Source organism: Orbicella franksi, chromosome 12, assembly GCF_964199315.1.
Source record: "Orbicella franksi chromosome 12, jaOrbFran1.1, whole genome shotgun sequence".
Taxonomy (NCBI): domain Eukaryota; kingdom Metazoa; phylum Cnidaria; class Anthozoa; order Scleractinia; family Merulinidae; genus Orbicella; species Orbicella franksi.
Genome location: NC_138156.1, coordinates 13529075 through 13556990, shown reverse-complemented (window position 1 = coordinate 13556990; position 27916 = coordinate 13529075). Strand labels below are relative to the sequence as shown.

Genomic DNA, 27916 nt, shown 5'->3' with positions numbered 1-27916 from the left:
CTAGGTTGGGCCCATATTTTTGCACCAAATATTATGCAAATTAAATTCGAATTTGAGCAAGCGGAACAAGTTGACTTCTCAGGTCTTCATCACTTGCTTATCGTGACTTCATTACTCATTTTCTTGAAGAAGAAGTTGACTTGTGGCAAGTCTAAGTTTTTTAGGGCTTCAGTATTTTTGACCCAATGAAAGGGTTTCCTAAAGCAGAATGTCACACATGTTAGAATTCCATTTCAGGAATGTTTGTGTGGCTCTATATTAAATCCTACTTTATGTTAAATCTGTTATTACATGTAGTTGCATTCATGGATTGAAATGAAACTGAAACCAGAGGAATTGGAATCAGTTCCAGTTGACTTGTCTTTGAGTGATTCGACTTGCTTCCAAATTAAATGCAACTAGCGTGAAGTGGTAATATGCTCTCATGCTTTGAATAAAATGTAGCATTAGACTTCCAGTATCATTACAAATGTAGTTTGATCTGGCCTGATCTGACTCATATCACTTGGACATGAGACAACTGGAAAAGAAAAATTATTTTAAAACCAGACCATCCAAGATTCTGTATAGTTTTATACTTACATTATTCGTGAAGGGAACAATCATGCAACAAAGGAATTAATTTCTTTGTTCAAAGTTGGACTCCTGTTTGGATAATTAGTCCCTAGACAACATTTCTGTTGAGATATAATCTTTCTGACCAAGGGACTTTCCACTGGAATGTGATTTGGGTTTTCCAGAAGGTGAGGAGCTGGTTCTAAGTTGTGGCAGGCATTCTAATGTCAGTTATTCACACCTCAAGATTATTTCAAACTTTACCTTCAAGGAGACCAATCATTTGATGCATTTGAAAGCTACTGATTTTCAGCCTTGACTCAGGAAAATGTTACACTGATTTCCATGCTTGTGGTTTGGTGCCCTCAATTTTCTTTTGTCTCAAATTTCGTTCACAACAAAGTTGTCTTAAGTTTCACTATGACATGGATTCATAAAATGTGTGATTGCTTGCCAATGATTTTCAGAAGCATGCTAAAATGTGCTGAGCCACTACATTACAATAACAATGAAATATTTGTTACCCTTTTATTTTTCCTGTGGTGGCACAAGATCATCACAACAATCCAGGGAATGTCACTTTAACCCAATTTAGCCACTATAATGTAAAGTTTTAAAATAGCGTATTCCTTGTTAATGAGAGCAAAATTATTATTTAACACTGAGGGAAATTTGTTTCTCTTTTTTTAAGGAGCTGCATAATAAGGATTTGCAGACATTAAAAAAATCCCACCAGGAGCAGACCAGAACAGCTGAGAATATGATGCAAAACCTTGTAAGCAATGTTTGTTTCTGTTAATGTAACATTTCTGCAGCAACTTGCTTGTATAACTAAGGAAAGCACATCAGAGGTAAAGAAGAGTATAACTTTTGAAAAAAATTAATACTTGCAGAAGTGTTCCAGGGTAGCAGTGTTGTAATTGTTTAAATAACAACTTTATTTAATGCAAAAGTAAGGTTAAAAAATTGCATCTCAGTCAAAATGGATGATCTTTAATTGGGAACTTTACAAATTTCAGCTGTGACATCGTTATTTTCAGCAACAGTTAACTTCAAGTAAATTTGCAAAATGTGTAGGCATATTCCTTGCTTCGGTTCACAGGTCCTGCCAACTGCTCAATCAAGATTGCAAAAATATTTCAAGTGTTGCTGCAGTAGCTCGAAGAAAGGTCGCGAGTTTCTGTGTTGAGGAACCACCAAGCAAATACATTGAGCCACTGTACATATTCTATTCAAGACAATAGTTTGCCAGATTTCTGAAGTAGAAATTGCTTTGTTTGGTTTTCTTTGAAGTATGGTGTAAACTCTCTGCGTCAGGAGTAAAAACTGTTCGTCCCTTTTAAAATTAACAATACTGGATAAAGTGTTTGAGTCTTCCTGTGATTTGTTCCTGTTTTACACCTGTTGGCCATGAAGCAATTATTGGTTCCATTCTCTTAATCAAGCTGGTATTGTTGCACTTTGAATGACTAATAAAAGATTACCTGCTTTCTCCAAATTGTCTTTTACTCCTAGCAAAAACATAGGCACGCAAGGCGTGTAAGAGTTATTTTTTTGTGTGAAGTGTCGCAGATTGGAGTATTCATGGTACAGTAATGATTTGGTTAATTTGACAAGTTTTTTTGGTTGCGATGTTACATCGGTCATGGTAAGATAGCTAAATAGTAAGCCATAAAATGTTTGACTGATCAAACTACAGTAATCTGACACGTCTCCAGATTAATGTAGATACCATCTTATTTTCTAACAGGCAATTTGATTCGTTCTTTGATACAACCCGCACTGTGATTGATGTGACACGCGCACATGCATAACTCCCTCACTCACCGATCCCATAACCCCTCCAACCCCCAAGAGGAATTTTTGCTCAAAAATACTCAAGTTAATTTCGAGACTTTTTCGCATTTTATACGAGTCGTAAGTTTACCTTTTTACACAACACAACACAACTTCACTGAAAATAGAAAGAAAGAGAAAAAAACCTCTGACACGTTGAAAGTCTGATTTAATTAAATTGCACTTTATCTTGGTGCTGCGCAGTCTTCAAAGAACATTTGAACAGTTTTCATACTTTTTACCTTTAAAAATATCGGACTGAAATGAATGTCATCAAATAATAAAACTATTAAACTGCTACTACAGAGACGTAAAAACCATCCAGAAATGAAAGTTTCTTTTTTGTTTAATATCCTGGAAACAATAGCTGATAACTTGTCAGCTCTAATTGAATTTACTCCCATATAAAAAACAAAAGTGTTAAGTTACCATTTGTTACTAAAGATAGCAAACATCTCGTGGGAAAGAGTGGTGATGATTCATCAGCTCTAATTGAATTTACTCCCTCGTGAAAAACAAGTGTCAAATTACACTTTGTAACTAAAAAACAAAAATATCTCGTTATATTTGCATGCAACAAGAACAAAACAATCGTTACCCGCACTTACTATTGTGAACGTTAGAACTGTTTCAAATCTAAAGTCTCGTCCCCTCTAAAACATGTCCTAAGAACTAGAAGCGACGATTCTTGACCTCTAATTGAATTTACTCCTTGTGAAAAACAAAAGTATCAAGTTACCTTTGTAACTAAAAATAAAAATATCTCGTTGCATTTGCATACTACTAACTCACGAACTGTTTCAAACCTCAAGGCTCATCTCGTTCATTTAACTAAAATCCTCAGCCTAACCCACAAAAAAATGTCGAAGTAAACCCAATATATGAATACTTCCTCCTCTTTTATAGAAGAATAAATATGGCCGTTCTGAACTTTATCGGGATCAAATCTTCTCACATACGATTTACCTTTACAACAGGAAATTTGATTGGCTGTTTATAGGAGATCCAATCTGATTGGTGTGACATACATACATCTCTCACTCACTATACTATACTAATACTATACTATACTATACTATACTATACTATACTATACTATACTATACTATACTATACTATACTATACTATACTATACTATACTATACTATACTATACTATACTATACTCACTCACTCACTCACTCACTCACTCATCCATTGACCTGTCCATAACATACCCGAAGCACCGACTAAGAGGTATTTTTTTTACAAAAACATAACTCAAAAATGGAACCAGTGAAAGGATGGCTCATGAAGGTGGCCGACTTACCTACTGTAACTAAACCATCAATCAAAATACCAATGTTCCAGCAAGAGTTTGCAAAGTTGTCCACAAAAGAAAGTCTCATTTGACTGTAAGAGGCACATCACTCAATCATCTTTGTGCCCTTGGGCACATACACCAAGGCCCTCAGAGGCACATGTATTGATTGATCTTTGGCAATGTACTTTGGCCTGAAATAATATTTGAAGTCCTCTAATGCTTCATTTTGCCTTCCCTGTAGAGATCTAAACTGGAAGAAAGCTTAAAAAATGAAGAAAACTTGAAGAATGCACACCAAGCAGAACTGGAGGTACACTGTCAGTGGGAAAATGTATTATCTTTATTTAACAGTGTTGTATCAAGGAATCTTTTCTCCAGGCAGTCACTTTCAAGTTGTATGTTATGTTCCAATCTTCCAAGCTTGGCTATGTCCTCAGGATGAAAATTTCCAACCTTCCGACCCTCTGCCCCCCAAAACTTTCCACCTACTGACCTCACTCCTCTTACCAAGAAGTTGGCTCAGTGGAAGCATGGGTCTTGTCACCAACAACACAAAAAAAGCCCATTGAAAGACATCAACTGTTCGATTCCAGACAGCCTGGTTAATAATTTGTCATCACTCACTCACATACCAACTGTGGTTGGTTTGCTGGCTATTCATCAGGCTGTAAAGCTTCCACTGCCTTCAATGTCATCCTATTATATAGATATGTAGGTGATGTTTTAGTTACCCTGATGCAAGTCAGTGCATCAGTCCATATCTACCCATTAAACTGTTTTTGTTTTTAATGCTTGAAGGATCTTAAAAAAGCCAAGGATAGCGAGCATTCAGCAGCTGAGGAGCAAATAAAGCAAAAAACAGAAAAGATAAACACTTTAACTCAAGATCTGCACACAGTAAAAGCTTTACAAGAAGAAACATTACGAGAAAGATCTAAACTGGAGGTAAAAATATATGCATAATGTGAACATAGTCCTTATCCTTAGGTCAGCACTTTTCATGCCACAGGCAGTCTTGGTTCTTCAGCTGATAGCTGGGAAAAAGCCAGTGTTTGCCCAAACGAGCATGATAGCATACATTGAGTCAAAAAGAAACTAACTAAACCTTCCAATGATCCCGGTCAAATTTAACAAAAAGGTGACCCTTCTCTATCATAGTTACTTTCAATTTAAAAACACTTTCAGTACAAAAATATCAGTCAAATACTTCGTAGGGTTTTACAAGTGTATAGATAAACTGTAGCAGGGTTAAGTCTGTATACAAGCCAAGTGGCCCATCAGGTTAGTGCTTATCTCCAGTTTCCGTGGCATGAAGCAACTAGGAGTATTTCTACTCCTCCCAGGATGATGATTTGCCGGTACACCTGGGGGGGGGGGGGGGGGAGAGTGGCTCTGAGAGTAAAATGCGTTGCTCAAAAACACAACACAAGGTTCCTGGCTAGGGCTTGAACCCAGAGGCAAATCCACTAACTATGAACCCACCATGCCTCCACTACACTATAGCAAAGTTGTACGTAAACAATTATTCTTATAAGAATAACATCTGCGTGTGTATCGTACTGGATAAGTTCAAACTTGATCTCTGATTTGTCATAAAAGTTTGACATTGTATTGAATGTGCCCAATCAGTTCCGAATCAGTGAACTGCATCTAATCACACCACTTTGATACCTTCTTACATAGGTTTTTATTTTGCAACTGATCTTTACTTGTTTTGTTTTTGTTTGTTTGTTTTCGTTTTGTTTTGTTTTTTCATTCAACACAGTTTTCATTGAGTTTTGTCGAGTTTTATCAAATGGTTTTTGAACAAACCCAATAAGAGGATTTCTCCAGGGGCAATTACACTATTTCAATAAACTTTCGTTGCAATACTGGTACTTTTGATCCTTGGTTTACTTGTTGTTGCCCCGAATAACCATCCCTGGGCCTCAAAGGATGAAACATTGATGATTTGTTTATAATTTAAAACACAGGAGCAACACGGTAAGCTGCAGTCAGATTTCAAGGCGTCACAGCAAGAGCTTGCTGCGGTACAGTTACAGCTGGAATCTGTGCAAACAGAGAAGAGCCTGGTCATGGGGGCTCAGGGAGATGCACAAAGTAAACTCCAGGAATTTGCTGAGAAGTACTCCATGCTTAACCAAGAACACCAAAACTTGGTGCAAACTTTTGACAATGTAACACAGGTATGTTAGGACTTGTACTCAGGGAACAAACTGTAAAATACAACTTACTTTTTATTCTAAACCAAAATTCAGATAAGCTTAGTATGGCACTTTCTATCATCAGAAGCAGAATTTTCTTTAAACAATATTGTAATAAGAATAAAAAGCAGCTAGAGCTTCACAGTGATATATAGTAGTTATGTTATGTTTTGAAGTGGTGTAATGAAATGTCTGAAACGACAGCTTCCTGCCAATCCAAAGCTTCTTTCTTTTCCTTTCTTGGTGGGTTGTTAGATTTTTCAACAGCTGCCTAAATTGTTTTCCTTTTGAAATCAGGTATTTCCAAAGCTGTAGAAAGTCAAATTTGAGAGAATAACTTGGTTTATCCCTGTTTGCACATTTGCTCGCGGAATTTGAGCTGAATGAAAAATACTGCATGCACTACCAGCTTGGCTTTCAGGGGGAACTTGGAAGTCATGGGAATTGCCAGGAAATCTTCATGAATGCGACTCTTACGAGACAACAAAATATGCAAAGAAAATCTTTTTCCACACAACTAGTTTATTGAAAGTTTTGTAAGAACTACATTTGGCTTCAAAAGCAGGACATTTTCAGTTGCCTTCTGTGTGCCTGAAACCATACCACTAACAGATCCAGACCTCTTTTAAAGGTTGGCCCTCAAAAATGTTTCGGCCCGTTAGAAAGGTGTGGACCCAAAGATGTTTCCACCCATTTGACCTTAAGTATTTCTCCCAATAAGGCGGGGGGGGGGGGGGGTCCCCTGGCCACCCCCTAGATCCGCTACTGCACACGATTTTCTTGAAGACTGGCAACGTTTAACAAGTGCTGTCTTTGCATTTAATGAAAATTGTGCAGTTGTACATGTCAGATTGCATAATTAAAGTCACCAGATTATTATAAAAGTTATAGTAATAATAATAATAGCCTTTGTAAAGGACAAATTAGATTGAAATGTTCAAATCCACTATTTAAGACAGGAACTTGAAGTGCCACTATGATGAAATTCTCGATATCCATTTCTTTACATTTTCGTACACATTAGGTATTTCCTAGATATCTTGCCAAATTTCAGTTTTCTACGAACATTAAAACTCGTGGTTTTTGGACCTTAATTTCTGAGAATTTACGGCCGCCATTAATTTTCCTTGTTCCAAGTCTTGGTTGAAAATTTGAGAAAATGACGTCATTTTCTCAAAAATACCGCACGGGTTGAAATTATGATAACAATTAATGTAAAAAATTGCACGAATATATGAGCCAAAGTTTTTGTTACTCTTTATGCGAATTGCTGTGCTAATTGTTATTATAATTTCAACCCGTGTGCTATTTTTGAGAAAATGACATCATTTTCTCAAATTCTCAACCAAGACTTGGAACAAGGAAAATTAATGGCGGCCGTAAATTCTCGGAAATAAAGATCCAAACGACATGAGTTCTAATGTTCGTAGTAGACTGAAATTTGGCAAAAAATCTAGGAAAGACCTATTGTGTACGAAAATGCAAAAAAATGGGTATGGAGAATTTGATCATAGTGACACTTTAAACAATAAATTATTCCCATTATTACTTTTTACGAGGTGGGATCAGTTTACAGATACAGCTAGGCCCTCGTAAGCGGACACCCTCGGGACGCGAAAACGCTGTCCATAACTGGAGCTGGCCGCTTACGAGTTTTAGTTTTCGTGAGTGTTTTCGTAAGCGGCCACTAGAGTTGTAAAGGAAAGGTGGCCGCCTACGGGAGCTTGCCCAGCTTACCATTAACATTGGGAATGCAAAAGTACCACCAAATTATTATTTTTTGTTGTTGTTTTATTGCGATAATGGCGATAACTGCATGTATGCAGCATTGTATACTGCCGTAGTAGGACTGGCCCTCAGTGATTAAATAACAGACCGTAATTGTAGCTAGCATAACAGTCTCACTGCAACAAAAAGCCGTGTTACAGTTTACAAATGTTGATGAGTATCTTTCAAAGTCAGGCCCTTCCTTTCAAGTGTCCGTTTACGGGAGCTTAAAAACGAAGGAAAAGCCTCAAAGTGTCCGCAGCCGCTTACGAGAATGTCCGCTTGCAATAGACACAGTATTAGTACATACCTAATTTCCCTTGTTCGTGTCACTTGCCTGCCTAGTTATCTTATATGTATAAGAGGTTAACAGGATTAATCTACTTGCACTGTTGCACAGGAAAACACCAAAACAAAGGAAGAGCTAGATGTGCTTTGTAAGGCAAAAACTAAAATTGACAAAGAGAAGCAAGACATGGAAACAAAGCTAAATGAGATGAAGACTGCTTGTGATAAACTTCAAAACGAGGTACATTGTCAAGTGCAATTACTTGTGTTAATACACGTACTTCTATCCCAAAAGCAGTTGATATGGCTTTCATTACTACCAATAACAACGCAAAAGCTAATCTTAAAGTGCATATGACATGAAAAATATTTTTTGCTTATTTGAAAGGCCTTTCAAAATACAGAAGAATGGCGTTTTTCTTTTTGAAATATCTTTTTAACTCGTGAATTGCGCGCATGCGTAAGAGCGAGTTGTAGATATGATGTGAAGAATGGCACTCGCTCGCTCGCTCGATTGGTCGATTCCTGTAAACTTTTTTTTCGATTTCAGGCTTTTACGTGCATTTGATAGTTTTTGGCGAGTAATAAACAAAAGAAATGGCCATCTTTGTTGCTAAGAATAGTGGTGGGTGAAAAAGAAGCCAATGAGAATCTTAAAAGAGTTTAAAACTATACGTTTTTCATCCGTGAATTAAGTTTGGCCAATCTCCGAATATACTTTTGGCAGTTTGCAGCGTATATTTCATTTATCGTGTCAGTGCTTCAATTTTTTTAATATATATATACAGGAAAATGATTTGTGTGTCCGAGAAAGAAAAAAGATAAAAAAGAAAAGAAATTAAGAAAAATAAAAAAGTTTCAGGCGGGCGACGGATTTGAATTCTCCACCTCTTGATGGCAGGGCGGATTAGAAGGTTCCTTGCAGTACCACAGAACCACGTTTACAAGTGATTATGACGAGGCGAAAATAACTATTTTGTTAAGTAGTATCAAAACGCTGATCTTTTGGTTAATTCCACCACGGGCTCAAAAGACTCGAGTGTTCGCGAAGTTGAGCTTCACGCTCGCCGAGACCGATTATAAAGTGTCGCCCATGGCACACTGGTTAAGTGACTCCTTTAAGATGGCTCTGTTCGTTATTCCTGGAGCTGTATCGACGTTGGGAAGTGGTTCGTAAAGTTTGAGCCCACGAATGGCTTGCCGAACGTTTCTGGACTGGAGTCGTTCATTGTTGTGAGAAAAAGCCTTCGTGCCATTGCCAGGTAAGCACTTACAGTTTGTATCTTAAACAATTAAAGGTTTTTTATGGTTATTCTCGGTCATGGTTCATTTTTTTTTCAAAGAAAATGGAATTGATAGATCGACCGTACTTCGGCTGTCCTCGGGAAGTGCTCGTAAAGTCAAGTACTTTACTGCAGAACCTTGAACAGTTCATAGAGAGTAACACTGATCATTCTTGGCAAGACTATTTGAACAATATGTCATGTCAGGGAACACGGGCTGATGCAATTATAATTCAAGCACTGGCCAATTGCCTAAATCTGTCAATTCATATCGCTGAATCATTTCAAACGTTTGCTCCTGTTACTGTTGTTCAAGCAGTGAATGTGACAGGAGAATACACAAACATTTACATTGGACACCTAAGTAAAACTCATTATGTTTCTACGGTAGAAACGAGAAATTGTCAGGTATCAAACAACAAAACATGTGATCAAACTGTAGTTGAAAGAAAAAAATTGATAAACAGGAAAAATACAGAGCTGATCAAGGTTGCATGAAAGAATACATGAAAAAGAGAAGAGCTAGTGCAGATTTTAGAAAAAGAGAGAGTCAAAATTCCATGCAAAGGTACAAAATATTAAAACAATTAGGGAGAAAAGGAAACAAACTGTCACAAGAAGGAAAATGACCAACCCAGAACACGAAAGAGAAATTGACAAAAAGTCTAAAAGGAAACGGAAAGCAGAGAACTCAGATCACATACAGGAAATTGCAAAAAAGTCATCTAGAAGACAAAACGTGAAGCATCCAGAACAGGTGTGGTGTCAGGGTGGACCAACAGCTTTACTAAAACAATTGTTGCTAACACTTGTTATATCTTCTTATAAAATAGCGGATCATTCAGAGCTTATCTCACATACATTGGCCACTGGACTATGGAGACTACTAAAATACGCTATAAGAACTGGAATGATATACAGTCATGTAGTTACTTGCACATGGTAATTAACAGAGACATACAGCACTGCAGCCAACTATATTCATTCTGGATTTAGTACCAGTTACAGTATCTGAAGTTACAAAAAAATGAACAGGGTGAAAATGCAGGGACAGCATCACTGGAGTTCATGCAGTTAATAACACAAATCACAAAGAAAGAACTACATGTATTATATTTGTTGGAACTACAGCTGTCAACTTCACTGAAAACAACAATGTGGTCTTGAGAACTTAACATCAAATAATGAATTCAGCACCTTCCATCTATTCTTTGGTTATATTCATACAAGCACCATGAACTTCTATCATGACTATTTCAACTAGTAACAACAACATTTTGTACAATAGTTGAACTATTATTAGACTCTGTGATTGCCTTCCTCAGAATCATTTATTAAACGAACTGGCTCTTTAAGGCTTTGTATAAAGCACATAGACTGGTAAGTGCCAGTTTGATTTTACCATAGTCATAATTACCAAGGGTGTCATTTTGTTTCTTTTGTGATGTACATCTGGGGTGCCAAGTTTCAAGAACACTGCTTCAATATTCCTAGAGATATCGTTTATTCAGTATTTTACCATTTTTAGTTGCAAACAATATGACGTCATCACTAATCTAATTTGCATAATAGAAAAACGTCAATATTTCTAAAACGAAAAAAGATATTTCAAAAAGAAAAACGTCATTGTTCTGTATTTTGAAGGGCCTTTCAAATAAGCAAAAAATATTTTTCGTGTCATATGCACTTTAAATGCCTTCGTACAAAAGTATCCATACAGCTCTAATCTTATCTTAGGTCGAAGTTGCAAAATCTCAGGCATGCAGCAAAGAAGAACAGCTACGCCAGCTCAGTTTGTCAGCTTCAGAGGCAGAGGCAATGGTCAATCAATTGAAGAGTGAAGTGTATGTATTCATGCCTTCTGTTTGGTGAATTGAGTAGATACATTTAAATTGTCAAATGAATAGCAAGATTTTGATCGCCAACAAAATAACGTTTGTTTGATGCCAAGGCCTTTTCGAGTTCTTCCTAACAAAGTGCAAAGCGTCTAATAATGTTCAAAATAATGGAGTCAATCACATGCAATTATACATCTATGGCAATTGCTTTTGAGGCCAAAGAACGGCTTAAATACCAATAGCATCAAATGTAGCTGAATTTTATACCGTTTTTGTTGTCAGCAAGGACGCTCTTCTAGAGAAAGACCAAATGATCAAGGAAATGAACGACTTGACACAACAAAACCAAGTACTCCAGCAAAGTGTGGATGCTGTTCAGAAGGATCAAGCTGAAAAGAACAAGGTTAGAAGCAACACATTTCCAAGTACGCTTTGACAGCCTGGCGCAAGACAAACAGTGGCCAACTAGCCAAAGACTAGTTACAAATTAATTCAGCCCGGCAACATCTCCTGAGAGCCACTTTGGTTCAGGGAAAACTCAAAACAGTTTACATCCAAGAGGAAAAATAAATAATAGATACTGGGAAACGTTATACAACTTGGAAAAGTGGATCTGAGAACTTTGATTTGCTTTAAATGCACATACATGAGTGACTGGCGTGTTCTCCAACAAAGAAATGTTGTCATTCCTTGATAAATATTCATTTAGTTATTGTTAGTCAATATCATCGCAATACTAAAATGCACGATTGTTTGTTGTTTTTTATGATATAGTTTGTTTATTGCAACATTTGTTTGCTTGTCTTACAGCTGTCAGAGGCAATGGTAAAAGCGCAGAAAGAAATTGAGGACATCAATTTGCAACTGTTAGAATGTAAAACAAGGTTGGTCTTCCTTAAAAAGAAGTCACATTGAGTAGGCTTATACATTTATTTCGGAAATATACCTATTAGCAAAACTGCCATACATGAAACCAAGTAACATTCCAGTATGATAAAATAATAATCCCCTGCAGAACATTACTGCCAATGAAATGTCTTGGGAAAAAGAAACTTTCAGTTGTTTGCTCTTATACGGTTTAGAAAATTCATGTAAAAGCTTTTTGGAGTGAGAAAGATTTCGTGCATGTTGCAATGTCATTTCAGGGCAGTCATTGAGCTATAGACAAAGACTACAGGAAGACTTGAACGAATTTCTGCTTCCAGAAACCAATGGTATCAGATCTGTTCAAGGAGCCATCAGTGTATTAAATAACTTGAGGGGCTGCATAAACCATGTCAATGTCATTTAAATAGACATCTTTGTCTTATTTCTTAACAGAGAGAGTAATGCAAAAGTTGCTGCAGATTCTGAAAGGGAAGATTTGAAGAGGCAGTTACAGACTATTGAATCATTGGCAAAGAAACAGAGTGATGAAATAAGTAGTTATAAGAAAGAGGTAAGATGTAACATGCCAAGGGTTTAAGTATCATTTCATGTGAAAATTTACGTAACTTTAGGTGAAGGATCTTTTTAATGATAACCAAAACCTCAGCTGTGATATTTCAATAAGCAGGATGTATACTCCTATTCTCATTAAGAGCTTCTGCCTGAGAGACCGGGGCAGACTTGGAAATGAAGGTCGGCCGATTTCGCTTAAAATTGGTACACAAAGTCGTTATGTGGACTTATGTAATATGCCAAAGTTTCAGGTTCAACGACCATTTTTTAGCCGAGTTCTGGATATCAGTCCCTCAGGGGTCCTCAGAGGCTGATTTTTAGTGTAATTTTGGCCACTTTTTATTCTCTCTTTTAGCAACGTATAATTAGTTTCAGACAAAACCAAAACCATATTTGTAACGCCCTATCCTTAGGCTTCTATGGGTAAAAGCATTAGCTCACGAGAAGTTTTCGTTAGCCTGTGATCACAACTTAGTCCTATTTGAAGCATATGGGGAGTAACCGGACATGGCCTGTTTTTTAGACCGCATATTTTCCATGCCCATGTTTTATATCGTAAAGTCTTAGTATCCCTGCAAAGTTCAACCCTTAGTTTAGTAATACCAAGAAAAAATACTAAGGTTGAGGCTTTTTTACTAAGAAAAAACTTACGAGAAGATGACTAACCAGGCCACTTCCGGTTTAAGCTTCAACAAAGCGTGTCTGTAAAAATCAGCCATTTGATTTCGATAAATACCATTTTTTTCTTCTAAGTCGGGAATTAGAGACTGTGAAGTTAATTCTAACCGAAAAGGCTTGCCGTTAATCAGAAATTTTCATGTGACTTTTTTACGACCGATCAGATTTTGGTCCGGCAATGGTTACAAATTTTGTGGAAAAAGTCTTGAAAATTACGGATAATGGAGTTGCTGGACTTCTTTTCTGAAGAAAAACAACTTATCAGTCACTTTAAATGCAATCACAACGTCTCTCATGACACCACTTGAAAATCGCTTTGAACCTCGAATAAATTTCGAATATATTTATAGCTAATTGTAAAATTAAATGCAGTCTCACTATTCCAGTCTATACGGTTTAGAGGCACGCCCCTTTCTTATAATCCATTAAAAGTGAAGCAACATTAAAAACCTTAGCCCCAGCGATAAATTGATCGTGAGTGCATCGCTGCGAGTAATGAAAATTCAGGTGGGTTCATACCGTACGTGACGAGGTCACGACACGCCAACTCATCTGAAGTTTGCTGGCTATGATTGTCTTGGAATTCAGTTTTTTTCTCGTCTAGATTTGTCTCCTTGATACTGCAGAGAATCATCAGGTAGAGACCTTGCATGAGAACCTAAAGAACGAATGGATATGCTACAGAATACTTATTCATACCCAGTCCCCTGGTGCAAACGGCCTAGGTATTATAAATTGGGGAAGTCCAAGACGGTCCGTTTTCCCCGCCAAGTCGCTGAATGTCTGACTAAATTACCAGAAAATTACTCATTGGCACACTTTCCCTTTCTCTATCGGGATTTTCCTTTTGCTGCTTTCTCAGTCCGTACAGATCCAGACTAAATCGGTGTACTGCATATATCCAAAGATAGGACAGGGGAGGAGTGGATTTTCCTTCAAAGACTACTGCTTATAGCACCCTAGCTGTAGAATTGCTGGCCCTTAACTCCGATTTCCATAAAAAAAGAAGTGGTAATCCCCAGGACGACCAGTATGCTTGGTGTAGGTGATATGGTAAGTCGTCACAAAGTCCAGTGCCTCATGCCTGCTGGAGCTTAAATTGGTTATTGCTCTTCTTTTCTGAACAAGATGATAATCACCGGCTCCCATTTATACATCTGGGTGAAGAGAGACTGTGAAAGAAAATTGCCTTTCCCAAGACGACATGACAACGCCCTAGTAACCAGGAGCGCTCGATCCGGAGTCCAGCCGCAACCATTAGGCCGCGACCGTGTTATGCGCTAGGCAGTTGTCAGTTTTGTATAGAATCCGAACGCGTTACTACGTTACATGTTTACTTCAGTCTGTCGTAAATTGATAAAATGCAACCGTGAAATGAATATATGGCCAGCACATGGACATCTTGCCTGCTGGATTGTTTATTTACAAGAAAAGAAACTACCTGCGATCAATTAATTAAACTTATTAAATCTATTCATTCTTTAAGTGAATTTGTTTCATTTGAGTGTGCTTGAAAGGCAGAGGAGCGAAAAAGTCTGGCTATTACAATTTAGTCTCCTCGAAAACTGAAAACATGATTATACAGTGTCCCGTTTGGAAAGAAGATGACATATGCGGGGCACGAGATAACAAGCCGCCAGAGGCTGCTGTGACTCTCCCGTTAGCGACCTTAGATCGAGATGTTACCCACCTGCTGGCCAAATTAAAGTGGGCACTGGTGGTAATAAACTGGCCACTTACCATAGAGTTGAAAATTTCCCCGAATGGAAGTTAAAGTATGAATTAAAGAAGATTGCCCACGTCACCGCCAAAAATTCACTCGTTTGCGTGACCAGAGTGGGCCATGTCAGCACCCTTTTTGAAGAAATCAAAGAAGGTTACCGCTGACGTTTCAGATAGCATATTTCAGGCGTTCGGCATTGTAATACCTATTGCATCCATAAGCATCCAAGGTTAGAGTGACTGCATGCATGTTCATCACACATAAATTTATTTTGCACGTTCAAAGATTTTTTTACACGCTTTAATGTCTTTAATTCGTTCCACTGGTTCAAGGATCGTTGTTCCATCATCATCTGCATAAATTTCAAAACATCCGTCATATCGAACCCACCAGTCTGGATTTCATGACTATTTCATGAAATCAAAATATTGTTTCAGTTTGCCAGGTATAACAAAATTAAAAGAGAAGAGAAAGGGTACTAAAGGAATTAAAAGGTGCAAAAAAACTATGTTTGTCCCAAGAAACCTTGAAAACGTCAATAAAAAACAGAGAATTAGATGAGAAAAGTCAAACTTAGGGTAATTATGCCTGACAAAGCAAGGTTGCCATGGAAACAAGGCAGAGTCCCATAAATAAGGCTTTTTTTTCTCAGCTTTTCCCACCTAGCTTATACACTCAGTAAACAACTTGTTTCATTGTATTTTGATTACTTTTCTTGTTATCAACGTATAGGCCTGTTTTTTAGACCGCATATTTTCTATGCCCATTTTTTATATCATGAAGTCTTAGTATCCCTGCAAAGTTCAGCCCTTAGTTTAGTAATACCAAGAAAAAAATACTGAGGTTGAGGCTTTTTTACTACGAAACATTTTTAGAGAAGTTACCTACTACGCACTTCCTGTCAAACTCTTAATTACTTTTTAGGAGAGATTTTTAGACACCAGCTGCACAATTAACAAACAATCAATGATCCCAAAGTAAATTATTTAAAGGAAATATATATTTTCAAACCATAAACTAGAAACTTGCCTACTGACGGATTTGAAACTAAATTTTATGTAGCATTTGTACCATGTACCCGGGGGACTGGAAGGTGAGGGGAAACTTATGTCCGGTTACTCCCCATATGCTTCAAATAGGACTAAGTTGTGATCACAGCCACAGGCTAACGAAAATTTCTCGTGAGCTAATGTTTTTACCCATAGAAGCCTAAGGATAGGGCGTTACAAATATGGTTTTGGTTTTGTCTGAAATTAATTTTACATTGCTAAAAGAGAGAATGAAAAGTGGCCAAAATTACACTAAAAATCAGCCTCTGAGGACCCCTGAGGGGCTGATATCCAGAACTCGGCTAAAAAATGGTCGTTGAACCTGAAACTTTGGCATATTACATAAGTCCACATAACGACTTTGTGTACCAATTTTAAGCGAAATCGGCCGACCTTCATTTCCAAGTCTGCCCCGGCCTCTCAGGGAGAAGCTCTTAAGATGCATCATGTTAGCCAGAATTAAGACCCTTAGTTACACACAGCCCTTCAAGTATGAAGTTTTACATTGTAAAACTTGTGCGGCTATTATCCTGTCATGTACAACGTCATATTTACTGCGCTATGTGTACTTTAAGACCTTCACAAGTTCCCTCAATTACTCAGCGTAAGGACGTTCGAACTAATTGTTTCTGCGCATCTTTACTGAGCACACAAATTCACATGCCACGTCATGCATGAAAGCGCACGCTAAGTAATAAAATGAACAATGATAGGGCAGATGGCCATTGCTATAGCTTTGCCTGGATTTAACGATCGTGGACGTTCGGTGACCCCTATTTTTCTGTTGATGGATCATTTTCTCTACCGATTTTCTACGTTTAGCGAAAAAAGTTTAATTTTGAATTTTTTGTAAAATGCATCGAATTCTGTTCATTTTAGCTCTTCGTTTATCTGTGCGACGGTTTCAAATGCCTCCTGAAGGGTTAAGTTTTGTGAATTATTTACGCAACAGACCCACTTCTACAAAATATGACTAAGATCGTTTGCCTCCGTTGACTCACCTTCGATGCTTTTAACTCTAAATACCTTTAGACCATGCTGAATTACGTGCGCCAATTTTTCAAAATCACGGTTGTTTTCCACAAGCTTTATCTCCGAAACGAAATCGGTGACCCCCAATTTTTTTTTTTTTTTTGCATTTCTGACATAAGTAACTCATGATCTGACTGCGGTAAAAACTTGCTATTTCCTTTCTAGAATGAAATGCTTAAGACCAAACTAGCCAAGAAGGACAGTGAACTTGCTTCCAGTACCTTTCAATCTGTGAGTGGTGAGTAACAGGATTGTTCGTTAAAACATAACAGTCTGTTGATGCGAAAAATGTCGTTAGCGTGTATGTATTTACGTTGAAATCACAGAGACGTAAACCTTTGATGTCTTTACTTGAGGCTTAAAAGACCCTAGCACTAGTGGCATAAGAAGGCATAGAAAGCTGTTCTCAACTAGATCAACTAGGATTATAGTTTTATGATCTAGTTGAGAACAGCCTTCTATGCCTTCTTTTTGACCATTACCGTGTATACTTTAGGGATAAGACGAAACTAAGCATTGTCATTTACATTTACAAGAAATTCAAGAATTTACAGGAGTATGCATCAGAAAACAAATGATGAAATTTAACAGAGGAATCGTGAAATATATTGGGAGATGAATGTGAAAACAGAAAAAAGAAAAAACAAGTTATTCTTTCACACAATGACAAAATCTTATGAGTGCGATTGAACACTGTTGTCGTAGTTGCATATTTACAGTAAGTACATGTGTTCCCATGGTAATGCAACAGCTCTGACAGCAAGACAGAAGTAACATTCTAGTACCTTTTGACATTCATTTGGAAGGAATTGGCCACAACAGTGGTGATGTGAAAGAAAACGTAGTTCAGCCACCGTGATATAATCGTGTTACAAAGGAGAGGAGTAAACAAAAAAGAGATATACATAGTTAAAGCAACATTGTTTAGTCCATCTCATACTGACATGAGTTCTTACTGTCAAATTGGCAACTCTTAACATCGTTGCAGCACAGAGCGGGCCTTTTTTTCAAGCATTTCTTGAACAAAATCGCAGGAATAGCGACCGAGAGGGTCATTATCTCTGTTAACGGAAAAAAAGAAAATAGTGTTAGTCACTTCCATAGTAAACATTTTACTTGTTGATTCATCGTGACCAAGTTTCACATACATGTACATTTTAGCGCCTCAGCCGTATGTTGTCTAGGCTCGATTACCAGCCGCTGTTCGGGAAAGGAGCCCACGCTCCTCGGCCCCCGAAGGAATTTAGACCGGACTCGTAAGAGCGGCGGAAATCGAGCCTATATGTCATCAAAATAGAAACTAAACACTCCAACTTGCATTTTGAACTGTGCACTCCTCTGTACTCTCATGAGTTTTGTGGCCCAAATCATGTGTCAAGCGGTCCACTCCATGGTACAAATAGCACTGAAGAGACAAGGGGCAGCGCATCTGACCCTGATTAACTGAACAACTTTGGTAGGGCCTGACGTTGAAGGTGTGGTGAGTAAGCTTAGAGAAACTGAGGACTTGTTAGAAGCCGTTGAAGCTGAAAAGGAAAGCGCAGAAGCACAGGTGAGATATAACGCATTCTGGAAATGATTACTTGTACCTTTTACATTGCGGTACAAAATTCTTCACTTCTAGAAACTCTCGTCTTATAAGGATGTTTTTATAAGAACATTGACGCAGACGCAGATATTTACCTCATACCTACATGTTCACAACATACCCAAGCTAGCAAGGGTTTTTTCTGCACTCGTTTTTACAACGAGCTCTGAATTAATACTCCAATAATTCACTCCTCATTAGCACGTAAAATTTATTCCTAAAATTTCTATAACCAAGATACTGTCTGCGTTTCTTTCATATATTATGCCAGCAGATAACACAGCTTCCCCTCGTCAATTTGAATTTGTTGTGCTTAAGTCCCCCAAAGATACGCTTACTGATAACACAAACACGTGGATACTCTATCGAGTCGCTTCTGTGTCTTTCTGAGCTAAAATTAAAACTTATGTCGTTGTGACTTGATGGGAATCATTGTCCCTCAATAGCTCGTCAGATGTTCCTAATGCGGTGTGATTAAATAGACCATTTTACAGTTGTCTGCTCAGTGACCTGGCCTTTGTATGGCAGCGAGGCTAGAGTTGACCTTGTTTTGATACAGACCTCACTGCTTTTGTCATGTAAATGCACCTAGTTAGCATCAGAACAACTTGTTTTACGCAACAAAAGCAGTGAGGTCTCTATCAAAACAAGGTCAACTCTAGCCTCGCTGCCATACAAAGGCCAGGTCACTGAGCAGACAACTGTAAAATGGTCTATTCCTGACAGTAACCCACGAAGGGCTATTGTTTAAAAAAAACGTTTCCTCGACTTGATAAAAATCATTCCTCTTTCTAATGCTACTTTGTGTTTGGTTCTCACAGGTTGACTTTTTAAATTCTGTGATTGTGGATCTGCAAGTAAGATTTGTTTTATTGTGGGTTGTCAACTCTAATGTGGAAATACAGTTTTCGTTTTACTGCACTGATCCTGAACACTTGTCCATTTTAATGCCTTTTAGAGGAAAACAGAGGAACAGGAAAAGAGGATCGAGATGTTAATGATGGGAGACATTCCTGACAGAAACGGCACCATGTTTGATATGTGAGTATGCTGTATAACATTCAGTCTACAGTAGTATTCTCACTGCTAAGACGGCCTTGAAGTTCACGCGCTTTTATTGGGTCACTTCTCTCAGTCTGACACACGGGTGTGAATATACTTTTGAGATCCACTGGGTGATTGTTTTGCTATTCACTGCAGTCTTCAAGGGGTCTAAAAGGTTCAGACTTTGATTACAGGCTAATTACCACGGAGACGAAGAACATGTATGGAAACAAATATTACCGCAGTTCTTCAGAACCTCAACCACTGGCTTTGTTCTATAAGTATACTCGGGAAAGTCATTTGTGGAATTTTCGTTAACTAGGGGGAACTTAAAATCATTTCTGTGCTATACTGCGTTGACAACATTCTAAACATAAGCATAATAGAAACCAACTCTGCAAATGCAGAAAAGTTTTAATACGTCCCAGCACTTGAACAAAATAGTTTTGTACTGCAATAGGTACGATAAGTGAAATCATGCCGTATTGTAAATGCGGGTCAGTGCTTGAGGACTTACTAAACTTACTAAAATTCATCTCCAATGAGGCTTACAAGCAATAACAAAGTTTTTCGTTACCAGCCGAACGCTGTTTTAGAAACTCAGGAAAAGTACAAAAATTCGCGGATAGCTTAATAACCGATTAAAACATAGCCTCTTGTTGTTCGTATAGGCGCAATTACACACAGCACGGTAAATGGCATTTCCCGTGGTAAATTTTCCCGCGGTACACCACACTTGGGGTTTAGTATACCGTGGTTCCAGCGGTTACACGCGAATAGCGATTTCCCAAGGTTAAATAAATGTCAAATCTAAATGTCAGTGCTAAATCCTTGGGTGCTTCTTCTTTATCCAGATTTTCCGATTCTCTATTCTTCTTATTCTCCATTAATTGGGTTTGCTTGACAAATTTTGGGCGAAATTCACCAATCATTTCAAATAACTTGAACGATTCTCTGCCGCGACCCGTCTTTTTGCTGTTGTCAACAATCGCTTTGAATTTCTCGAATAGTACTCGCCACTTCTCCTGTATTTGAGATAAACTTCTGGAACTTCCAATGCCAGCCATTTTACAACGTTCAGTAAAAGTGTAAAAAATGTTCTCCCATACAGATTTTTTTCCGTTACTACTCTTGGAGTTCTTCAGATTTTCTTGGTGGTCTTTGTATGCAGAGTAAGGATCTTGACTTCGGTCGCTTCCCACCGTTTGTTTATACATTCTCTGAGCCAGAACCCGAAGAACCCGACGGACTTTCACTGCGAGAAGGACTTTCATCGTGACTAGTATATACATTAGGGCGAAACTGCTGACATTGCTGATAACCAGGATAGATATGTTCGTTAGTTTCTCGTGTCTGGTATCGCTGGCTAAAGAGAAATCCATTGTGCAAATCACCATGCATACTCGAATTTCTAATAAGAAAAAAAATAATTTTGGTTATAGCCACTGTTAAAATAACCGGTCTAGTAAATAGGTAGAGAAATCAATTGAAATACACTACTCACAGCATTGCCCGAAATTCCGCCATATCCACAGTCTCAAAGTCACAGTTATTCATTCCGGCGCGAAGGAGTTTGTCGCGACTGAAAGTTGCAAAGAAACTTTGCGGTTACGTGTTCCTGTCAAACGTAGTATCGTGATTGGCTCTTGTACCTTGGGCATCCAAAAACCATTGCAACTTACCACGCTAAATGTCATGGGCGTTTCGTGTGATCTTTTGACGTATCCATGGATACTAAACACGGGAAATTTACCTCGGGAAACGTCGGTCACCATACTGAATACAGTTTCCCGTGGTAAAAGGGCAGTTTACCACGGTAAAAGTGCCCCGTGTAACCGCACCTTATGCTTTTCCTGTTGCAATTTCATTGTTTTGTCTCTCGCGTGGTAAATCTTTCACCCACAGAAAATCTACATTGAAACAACCTATACAGCTATTAAAAGTAATGTTCAATTAGCGCAAACTAACAAACGCGCAATTCGTTAAACGTTTTATGATTAAAAACATATTTTAGTAAGTTTAGACTAAACGAAGAGCAGTTATTAAAACATTTACTGACTGAGTTAACGTTGTCTGCAGATCTGATGATGATGAGCCGGCGAGAACCGGTATAAAGCAGCGGTTGTTCTGTGATATCTGTGATGTATTTGATCAACATGATACGGATGACTGCCCGACCCAGTCTTCAGGAGCACTCGACAACCAAGGAACTCAGTACCATGGCAACAGAAATGAAGATAGACCATATTGTGACATCTGTGAAGGTACAATTGCTGTTTTTCTCCATTCAACAGGCAACGTTTGCTTGATAGTTGTTAAGATGTTTGTCTTTGCACTCATCGATAGCAAGTAGGGGATGTGAATCAGGAAACTTTGTTTAGAGGACGAGAAGCTATTGTTTGGAAACACGGCTGAGGGAAAATCACTTATTATACGTTTGTTGATTTTTGGTAGTTTGACTGTGAAGAAATTCAGAAATGATGAAGTGAAAGTTAATCTAAACATTGACAGATAGTTGTAGAATCTACTTTGTAATAATGTTGTGCTGTTATCTCTTTCAGTGTTTGGACATTGGACTCAAGAATGCGATGATGAAGAGGTTACCTTTTTTATATTTATTTGTTCTCTGAAAGGAAAATGAGCAGAAAGCAAAGGAAACCTGACTTTGAATAACGCCATTAGTACTAAGTCCGAAGAATGTTGCGGTGTCTCAATTATCTGGAGTAAAGTATTCAAAGTACGCAAAATATTTTGCCCCCGTCAGAAATTGTCCTTGTCCACAGGATACATGATTTGGGCTTACTTGACGAAATGTTAACAATGTGACAGGATAAGTGGAGGCCGCTGTTCTCCTTCAAGGCTATTTCGTTCCTGTTTTTGATTTGGAAAGAACGTCACTTTTTTTTTCAGTGTAATCAGTCATTGAAGATTGATTATCGGAAAACTAGTCCATGAATCAAGCAGCTTAGTCAGGTTAACAGTGAGAAACTCAAAATGTTTTGGTGTTTTCAAGTGCCACTATGATGAAATTTTCGATATCCATTTCTTTACATTTTCGTACACATTAGGTCTTTCCTAGATATCTTGCCAAATTTCAATTTTCTACGAACATTAAAACTCGTGGTTTTTGGACCTTAATTTCTGAGAATTTACGGCCGCGATTAATTTTCCTTGTTCGAAGTCTTGGTTGAAAATTTGAGAAAATGATGTCATTTTCTCAAAAATACCGAACGGGTTGAAATTATGATAACAATTAATGTAAAAAATTGCACGAATATATGAGCCAATGTTTTTGTTACTCTTTATGCGAATTGCTGTGCTAATTGTTATTATAATTTCAACCCGTGTGGTATTTTTGAGAAAATGACGTCATGATAAGTTAATAAAGATGGTGAATTTTAAGCTCGGTAATGAAATGTGAAGGTGAATTAATCAACATGACACGAGCGTAAAGGTCCAAACGACATGAGTTCTAATGTTCGTAATAGATTGAAATTTGGCAAGAAATCTAGGAAAGACCTATTGTGTACGAAAATGTAAAAAAATGGGTATGGAGAATTTGATCATAGCGACACTTTAAGGGCCCATTAACCGATCTTTTCGAACCGTTGCTAAGGAAAATTTATTATCATATAACCTCATCATTTTTAGTTAATTCAGAGTTATTTCATGTGTTTTTCATGATCAGTAACACTAGTGATGACGTCATCAGGCCACGCCCATGGTCATGTGACTGATACTGAAAAAATGCAAAGGCTCCCAGGCAAATTACTTTATCGGGATTTTTTTCATTGATTCAATATTTTAATTTAAATCCTCGTTACGCTATGCATAGATTTTGTTTCATTTCTAAAAGGTCAGATTTTGAGAGAATTTCAAAATATTGAAAAATTCGTAATTTTCTGAAAAAGGCACGATTTCGAAAAAGGAATGCATAGCTAGGTTTCCAACGTTGGCTTTAATCTAAATTCGTCGAAAAAGGCTGGAGTTAATGAAAAACCGCATTTCCTTTAGCATTTAAAGAAACCGGAAGTGCGGCCCGTATCTATTGGAAGTTACCTTATCAGCGCGTGCGCAATTTGCACTATCAGCACACTTCGGTAAGATCAATCAAAGCCACGTGGAGTTAGTTTTCCTCTTTCTGTTGCTCTTGTTTTTCTCTCTTTCTCTTATTTTGTCTTTGTTTGCACCTTTTTTACTTTGCATTTTGTGAAAAAAAAAGAAACATCTAAAATGTAAACGAATTTGCAAGTTATTGAGTTGTTTTTATTTTCCGCGCTCAGGCTGACGTGAGTGACCGGAAGTGAAATTTCATCTCCTTAGCAACGCGCGCTAGCGCGCGCATAAATCGGTTAATGGGCCCTTAAACCAAATCGAGAATAGTTTTTCTCCCGAGGGCAACGCATTCGTGATCCTATTCTGTCAGCGCTAGCAGACATGCAGCTGTGGTGCTTGCTGATCATAAAACAAATGATGACTTACGGTAATGAACTGCTAGCCGCCAACCCCAGTATTTAATACTTGGCAAGCACATGTGCAAAAATTAAGTAACTGCTCTTCTTTTATTATTTCAGACCTTTTAAGATAAAGGCGTATTTGAGAGGACGAAATCCGGTGGTTGATTGTTGCTGGAAGACGATAAAAAAACTCAGGACCGTAGATTATATTTTAGTCAACTTAAATATTGTATGGGAACTTAATTTTTAAGGTCAGAAAACTGGTCTTTTCTACGAAAGCAACCCCCCCCCCCAAAAAAAAAAAAACATTCATTAGCCACACTTATTTCAAAACTCCTGTTTGTCCGATGTTTTGTCCTAGTTTCTCTTGAGGATTTTGTTGCGATGTATTTTGCATCGCCAAATGCGGTCTGTCGTAAGTTAGTTACTTTTCATTTAACATGTATTCCTATTGTATTAGCATGAGAACGAAATGTCCATTTGTAGGACTAAGAGATTAACTTCTGGGCTTCCAGGTTGTTTAGAAATCTCATAACGTTGAGAAAGTGCCTCTGTGTGGGGGAATATTGTAGTATGCAACCAAATTATTTAATTAGTTCGAACTGGCTTTATACTGCTATGGAACTGCTGTATAGCGCTTGCAATGTTGACATTTTCTTCCAGCGTTAATGGTTTTTTCTTCGCCTTTCTCGGGAAACTCCGGGAATGTTAAACAGAAACTCATTAGAGATTATTGGTTTCTGTTTTTTTACTGTCATAACCTTTCCCTGCTCGAAAAGCACTGTTATCTTATACATATTTGCACCATGAAATGTGCGAGTTCTGGCGGTTGGAACTTTTATACTTGTACCCTTAGACTGGAAACTCTGGGAAATATATGTTTGAGTTGTTCAAACCCTTTGTGAAATACGGTAGCATAATTGATCGGCTGTGGTCCATTTGCTTTTATGATGCGTCCATAAAAGTAATGTAATAAGTCGCATGTTTCATCTAAAACCTAATATGATCATGAACTCTATGGTTTAAATTCTACCTTCATACTTAAATGGTAGACCTCAGTCTATTATAACTTGAGATCAACTTGAGAAAAAGGTATTTAAAGGGGTAGACAGTAGCTCTTTATTTTCTGGGTGTGTATAAATAATGTTTATTCAAGCTGGCTGTGGGATTACACTGAAATAGAAATTAACAGTATCTGAACCGTTTTGCAACCATAAATGTAGAAAATAAAATATATAGCTCGTGAAGTTACCAAGATGGGATGTATTTTAGTTTTATTTCTTGGGCCATTCACCTGTTAAATGGGGAAATCAGCAACCCAGCCAGTTCAGTAGGGTGGGGCCACATTCACGAAGGACTTTGGTGGTCGCGTTTGTTCAGAGAAATCCCTGTCATGCGTAAGTTTTAAACCAAAAGAAAAAATATTATTTTAATTTATTCGTTCCTGGTTGTGGGCGGAGGCTGATCAAACGTTCGAGCGGTTTCGTGCAGAGGTTCCTTCTCTTCTGTCGCCCAGGAGAAAGAGATGGGAATTTCTCTCGCGTGGTAGGGTCGAGGGGAAACAAAAGTCACCTTGGGGCCAGTCATGAAGTGTTCCCTTATACCTCCCAACTAAAACATAGGCACGCAAGGCGTGCAAGGGTTATTTTTTTGTGAAGTGTCGGAGATAGGAGCATTCATGGAGCTGTTTACAGACATGATTTGGTTAATTTGACACGTTTTTTGGTTGCGATGTACAGCAAGAAAGAAACTGGGAATTTATGATCTACATGCGATGTTACATTGGTCATGGTAAGATAGCTAAATAGTAAGCCATAAAATGTTTGACTGAACAAACTACAGTAATCTGACACGTCTCCAGATTAATGTAGATACCATCTTATTTTCTAACAGGCAATTTGATTCGTTCTTTGATACAACCCTCACTGTGATTGCTGTGACACGCGCACATGCATAACTCCCTCACTCACCGATCACATAGCCCTTCCAACCCCCAAGAGGAATTTTTGCTTAAAATTACTCAAGTTAATTAAGAGACCTTTTCGCATTTTATACGAGTCGTAAGTTTACCCTTTTTACCCAACACAACACTACTTCACCGAATATAGAAAGAAAGAGAAAAAACCTCTCTGACACGTTGAAAGTCTGATTTAATTGAATTGCACTTTAACTTGGTGCCACGCAGTCTTCAAAGAACATTTGAGCAATTTTCATACTTTTTACCTTTGAAAAGATCGAATTTTATTAGAATTTAGAATTTTAATTTTCCAAACAGAACAGCTGTGGAGCGAGGGTGTTTCACAGTTTCTAGATGCCATAATTCACTCTTCTCTATCGATAAAGATGCTCCGAAGCGAGTGTTTCTTTTTGTCACAAACTTGAAGAATACGCAAAGTTCTTAGTGAAAGGACTCGATGTTCATTCCGGTAGGTGCCCTCCATAAAAGCCTGGGTATAAAAGTCATGCATGATAGGATTCCAGTCAAATTCGAGGACCATTCATCCGACGGCAGTGGAGAACACTCCGACGTCCACACAAAATCAACATCGTGTTCGAAAGAACTGCCTTGGAAATTCGTGTAAAGTGCGCATGAGAAGAAAGAGACTGCTTTAGCCGTAAATGTAAAAACGTAAAAACCGTCCAGAAATGAAAGCTTCTCTTTTGTTTAATATCCTGGAAACAATAGCCGATAACCTGTCAGCTCTAATTGAATTTACTCCCATATAAAAAACAGAAGTGTTAAGTTACCATTTGTAACTAAAGATAGCAAACATCTCGTGGGAAAGAGTGGTGACGATTCGTCAGCTCTGAATTTACTCCCTTGTGAAAAACACCCGTTACCCTTTGTAACTAAAAACTAAAAATATCTCGTTATATTTGCATGCAACAAGAACAAAACAATCGTTACCTGCACTTACTATTGTAAACGCTAGAACTGTTTCAAATCTAAATAGTCTCGTCTCCTCTGAAACATGTCCTAAGAACTAGAAGCGACGATTCGTGACCTCCAATTGAATTTACTCCTTGTAAAAAACAAAAGTATCAAGTTACCTTTGTAACTAAAAATGAAAATGTCTCGTTCCATTTGTATACTACTAACTCACGAACTGTTTCAAATCTCCAGGCTCATCTCGTTCATAACTAAAATCCTCAGCCTAACCCACAGAAAATGTCGAAGTAAGCCCAATATATGAATACTTCCTCCTCTTTTATAGAAGAATAAATATGGCCGTTCTGAACTTTATCGGGATCAAATCTTCTCACATACCATTTACCTTTACAACAAGAAATTTGACTGGCTGTTTACAGTATATCCAATCTGATTGGTGTGATATACATACATACATACTTGGTGATGTACCACTTGATAATGCACCACTTGATGATGCACCCCTTGATGATGTCCCACTTGATGATTTACCTCTTGATGATGTACCACTTGATGATGTACCACTTGATGATTTACCTCTTGATGATGTACCACTTGATGATGTACCTCTTGATGATGTACCACTTCATGATGCACCACTTGATATTTACCTCTTGATGATTTACCTCTTGATGATGTACCACTTGATGATGTACCACTTGATGATGTACCACTTGATGATTTTCCTCTTGATGATGTACCACTTGATGATGTACCACTTCATGATGCACCACTTGATGATTTACCTCTTGATGATTTACCTCTTGATGATTTACCTCTTGATGATGTACCACTTCATGATGCACCACTTGATGATTTACCTCTTGTAAAAATAGAACTGTAACCAGGATAAGACATATTGGAATAAAAACGCTCTCTGGTTAAAAATATATTGAAAACAT

General features: G+C 37.9%; 1 protein-coding gene across 3 annotated transcripts in view; it reads left to right on the top strand.

Annotated features, from left to right (window-relative positions):
* Positions 1-26316, top strand: part of LOC145462365 (uncharacterized) — a 63130-nt gene extending 36814 nt beyond the window's left edge. For 2 of the 3 annotated variants that reach the window (XM_081445870.1, XM_081445872.1), the window contains 15 exons: positions 1247-1330; positions 3936-4004; positions 4493-4639; positions 5668-5880; positions 8066-8194; positions 10974-11080; positions 11357-11477; positions 11885-11958; positions 12395-12512; positions 17162-17234; positions 18457-18548; positions 19406-19441; positions 19543-19625; positions 21708-21892; positions 22190-23074. In XM_081445870.1, the coding sequence (XP_081301996.1) occupies positions 1247-1330; positions 3936-4004; positions 4493-4639; positions 5668-5880; positions 8066-8194; positions 10974-11080; positions 11357-11477; positions 11885-11958; positions 12395-12512; positions 17162-17234; positions 18457-18548; positions 19406-19441; positions 19543-19625; positions 21708-21892; positions 22190-22269 (1611 nt within the window). In that variant the 3' untranslated portion in view covers positions 22270-23074. Of the gene's footprint in view, positions 1-1246; positions 1331-3935; positions 4005-4492; positions 4640-5667; positions 5881-8065; positions 8195-10973; positions 11081-11356; positions 11478-11884; positions 11959-12394; positions 12513-17161; positions 17235-18456; positions 18549-19405; positions 19442-19542; positions 19626-21707; positions 21893-22189; positions 23075-24202 lie in introns of those variants that run through there. The other variant, XM_081445871.1, reaches the window with a different exon arrangement.
* The last annotated feature ends 1600 nt before the right edge of the window (positions 26317-27916 follow it).